The sequence below is a fragment of the Vigna umbellata genome, chromosome 6, assembly GCF_029865625.1.
Source record: "Vigna umbellata cultivar VRB3 chromosome 6, Vumbellata_1.0, whole genome shotgun sequence".
Lineage (NCBI taxonomy): Eukaryota > Viridiplantae > Streptophyta > Magnoliopsida > Fabales > Fabaceae > Vigna > Vigna umbellata.
This window is the reverse complement of record NC_142170.1, coordinates 16616662-16621249: the sequence shown is the minus strand read 5'-3', so window position 1 is coordinate 16621249 and position 4588 is coordinate 16616662. Positions and strand designations below refer to the sequence as shown.

Genomic DNA, 4588 nt, shown 5'->3' with positions numbered 1-4588 from the left:
TCTTTTCTTTACTCTATTAAGCACAAAATTTCAAGAGACAAGATACACCACATATTTACAAAAACACGATAAGAAGAGGACTCACTAGCTAATTCATCCGAAACTCCCAGGAGACAACACTTATTCCCAAAACAATTCCAAAGCTCCAAAATTCCCTAAGGCTAAGGTAATAACGGTTTTTCACTTAGGGCTGGTGTATGAGCTTCAAAACAAAGAAATGGGGAAAAGCATAGGCTCAAAAGGGTTATCAATGGATCAAAACAGGGTAGGCTCATCTGGCTCTAGAGAGGCTCAAGAACATAATTGCCTTTATCACTTTCAAACATGCATATCAATCAAGAATTATCAAGAAGAGTCAAGCCAAGGCATATGTGCAAGCAATCAAGAAACATATCACACACAAGAAAGACATAAAGTGGCTCAAATCTCACCTAAGGTACTGCTGTCACAATTAATTCACTCTCAAACATCATAATCATCTTCCAAGTAGAGAAAAAAAAAGGATTTCCAAACAGTCAGAGTATCAATGAAGTGAAAGACATATCTACAACCTAAACAAAGTCCAAAAATTAAGAGAAACAGGCAAAACTGTACACAAGACACAACAAAAAAAACTACCTAGAAAACAAGACCTAAACAAAGAAAAACCTCCCCTAATAGACCACACTTAAACTACACAATGTCCTCAGTGTGTCACGATCATCAGATTAACAATCAGAACAGTCAAAAGATATAGACAAGTGCAATAAAAGTGAGGAGGGAAGGAGAAAAGAAAACTCCCCTAATTCATGGTGGACGTTTCCAAGCTTGATTGAGTAGAGAAGTCTCTTTCACAACTGCATCTACCAAAGCGGGATTATTGATGAGCGGGTTCAGCCTGTTCCCTTTGTCCTTGAATCTTTTGCCTGTGCAGGCGCCTTTCAATTCAACTTTGGGTGCTTGGTGATAAAATTTATGCGTATCTCCTGCAATCAGGTTAGTGCATTCCAAGTCCACAGAATTTAAATGCAAGGGTACAACAGTCAATTCCAATGTATGCGGCTAGACCACAAGTATACTTTCAGAGCATGAATGATGTTTAACTTTAGACTCAAAATCAACAACAATCTCAAATTCATGTTTAGTGCATGGAAAAGAGGCATTCACATGTGATGCAAAAGGTAGTTCTTGTCATGCAAAGAGTGAGAAGTAGAAACATGCTCATCAACAGTGTAATCAAGTAGCTCAGCACGAAACACAGACTGGTCCTCAGATGGATGTTTCATGGCATCAAGGATATTAAAATGAACAGCAATGTCGCCAAACTCCATTGACAAGGTACCAGCATAAACATCAATTTTAGTTCATGCGGTTTTTAAAAATGGTCTCCCTAAGATAATTGGGGCAGACCCACGGGAAAATTCTTCCTCCATTTCAAGAATGTAAAAATCAGCAGGAAAAATCAGTTCCCCAACCCTAACTAAAACATCCTCTATGTAACCAGTAGGATGGGCAACACTCTTATTTGCTAACTGTATTACCACACCCGTTGGTAGCAAAGTTCCAAGAGAAAGAGATTTAAAGATTGACATAGGCATGACATTTATGGAAGCACCCAAATCAAGCATGGCATTCTCAAATTTGTTATTTCCAATAATGCACGGAATGCAGAACGTACCTGGGTCTTCGCATTTTTCAGGAATCTGAGGTACAGCTTTACCTATCAGTGCAGATACATTTCTACCCATGCTCACTCTTTAATTTCCCTTCATCTTCCTTTTATTGGCATACCTGGGAATTTAGCATACTTGGGAATCTGCTTTATGGCATCGAGCAAAGGTATGTTCACCTCTACTTTCCTGAAGGTCTCTAATATCTCCTTATCCACTTCTTCCATATTTTTGCTTTGAATTACTTTAGGAGGAAATGGAAAAGAGATAGGTCGGTGTTGTATATCAGGAGATGCACTGATGGTGGTGGTGGTAGAAGAAGACGGTCCACCTGTAGAAGAAGAAGAACCACCAGAAGAGGAAGAAGGTCCACCTGCCTCAAATGTCCTAGTAGGACCTGCCTGGTCTTCCTTTCTCTGAGAGGTGGCTGGGTTAGGTGCAGGTGGTGGAATAGTGGGCACAACAATTTGCTTTCCTGACCTGAGGGTGATGGCACTGATCTTTTCATTTCTAGGATTTGGCACAGTCTGAGAAGGCAATCTGTCCGAATTTTGCGACTGTGCTTGAGTTAGCCGTGTGGCCATCTGTCCCATCTGATTAGTCAAGCTCTAAATGGAAGCTTTTGTCTCCTGGATTGAGGCCCTTGTTTCCTGCTGAAATTGCATGTTTTGAATAGTCATCTGCTTCACCAACTCCTCCAAGGTAAGCTCAGAAGAGGAAGTGGAAGGTTGGGAAGCTGGCTGGGTAGGAATCTCTTGATGTTGCCTTTGAAATCTCTGAACAGAAGGAGGCACATATCTGTTAGGACCTGCAACATTCTGGAAATGAGGTGGTTGTTGTTGTTGTTGTTGCTGCTGATGATGTGGAGCATTGCTCCATCTGAGATTAGGGTGATCCCTCCACCCTGGGTTATACCTATTGTTGGACAAGTCATGGTTGTGCTATTGTTGGGGTTGATGTTGATGTTGCTGCCTGTTGTTGTAAATATTCGTAGCATAAGCCTGAGGCGCATCAGAGGCAGCAGGGTGCTACAAAGAAGGACATGCATCTGTATAGTGGTCACTAGAAGGACAAATAGCACATAGTCATGCAACAGATGCAGATGGAGCTGTAGATCTCTGGTTGGTAGTCAACTGTGTCACCAACTTCTCAAGAGAGTCAATCTTGCCTTCCAACTTGCTTTCAACAATTGATAAAGACTGGGCAACAACATCATGTACGCCCCTCACCACAATGGCATCAATCCTGGTGCTAAACTGCTGGGACTTGGAGGCCATCATCTCAATCAATTGCCTGGCCTCAGCAGGTGTGGTGTCTCCTAGAGCTCCACCACTGGCAGCATCAATCATACCCCGATCCATGTTGTTCAAACCCTCATAGAAATACTGGATAAGGAGGTGTTCAGGTATCTGATGGTGGGGACAGCTAGCACAAAGTGTCTTGAATCTCTCCCAATACTCATACAAGCTCTCTCCACCAAGTTGCCTAATCCCAGTTATGTCTTTTCTGATAGCTGTGGTCCGAGTTGCTGCGAAAAATTTCTCCAAGAACAGCCTCTTCAAATCATCCCAGCTAGTGACGGATCTAGGCGCCAAACCATACAACCAATCCTTAGCAACACTTTCCAATGAATGAGGGAATGCCTTCAAGAAGATGTGCTCTTCAGGAACATCATGCGGTTTCATAGTGGAACAGACAATGTGGAATTCCTTCAAATGCTTATGTGGACTTTCACCTGCAAGACCATGAAACTTGGGCAACAAATGGATCAGTCCAGTCTTTAAAACAAATGGAACGTCCTCATTAGAATATTGGATGCACAAGCTTTCAATATCGAAATCAGGTGTAGCCATCTCCCTAAAAGTCCTCTCACGAGGTGGAGGTTGTGCCATATTGTTTTCAGTGTGAAAAACAACAGAATCAGAATCAGAATCAAGTGCAAATGCAACAGATGCAGTAGATGCAGTATGCACAAAGTACTCAGCAGTGGGATGCACAGTATCTAATGGAACAGACTCAAAAAGAGACTCTAAAGACAAATTTCTAGAATGTCTAGCTAACCTATGAAAAGTCCTATTAATCTCCGGATCAAAGGGTGGTATAGGCCCAGGATTACCCCTAGTCATACACTAAGTCACAACACCCTAAAATCATGAAACGATAGCACAAAAAAAAAATTCAAACACACAAAACAACCTAAGCAAACAAAATAGCCACAAATACTCAAACATACAAGACAAAACATATACAAACACTCAAACAACACATTAACACAACAAAAGACCTAAAATCGAACCGTTGGTCCCCAGCAGCGGCGCCAAAATTTGATTAGGGCTGTCGCGGCCCGTCAAATTTGATATGCATTAAAGAATGCAGTACAGTGCTAGGAAGTGACTCCTAGGTCGTCTCTCAAGGACCAAATATGGTTCGTGGCTTAGGTCAAACACGAAGTGGGGGGGGTTTGGATGTGTTTTGTGAATGCAATTAAACTAAATTGAAACTGGAAAGTAAACAAAACCGAATATAACTGAAAGCATTAAAGTGCATGCAAACATTAAAGTAAACAATGCAATGGGTAAATATCCAAACGCAATTAAAGCTATCAAAATATAAACAATCAAATGCACACGGCTGGAATAAAACTTCAATTAAAAGAGTAATGCTTAACTAATAAATTAATTAAACATTGCAGCAGTTTGGAAAACGCACAGCAGGAAAATGAAATGCAACATTCATCACGGAAACGGTGTTAAAAATGTTTGAAAAGTGGAAATAAAATGACTTAGTAAGCTCCTTCCAAGCTGAATGCATTCCAACATATAATATCAAACATTCTCAGTGCAAGTGTGAATAAAGAAAGACAAAAACCATTTTTACCTCCAAGTACGTGCGCGCCATCCAATAATCAATGAACTTGCTTTGTACAAGAAATGAAATGA

At 40.9% G+C, this 4588-nt stretch overlaps 1 protein-coding gene, 1 non-coding gene and 1 pseudogene across 2 annotated transcripts; 1 reads left to right on the top strand and 2 right to left on the bottom strand.

The window, feature by feature from the left end:
* Window positions 1–1343: 1343 nt before the first annotated feature.
* Window positions 1344–2233, bottom strand: LOC148196862 (uncharacterized). The gene is made up of 2 exons (XM_088093526.1): window positions 1771–2233; window positions 1344–1699 (listed from the first exon to the last, which is right to left on the bottom strand). Exons 1-2 carry the CDS (start codon window positions 2231–2233, stop codon window positions 1344–1346), a joined length of 819 nt encoding a protein of 272 aa, XP_087949652.1.
* Window positions 2234–2257: 24 nt separating this feature from the next.
* LOC148196860 (uncharacterized) lies at window positions 2258–3775 on the bottom strand (annotated as a pseudogene).
* Window positions 3057–3164, top strand: LOC148196861 (small nucleolar RNA R71). The gene has a single exon (XR_015780533.1). It is a non-coding gene; the product is annotated as a small nucleolar RNA R71 (small nucleolar RNA).
* Window positions 3776–4588: the final 813 nt, after the last annotated feature.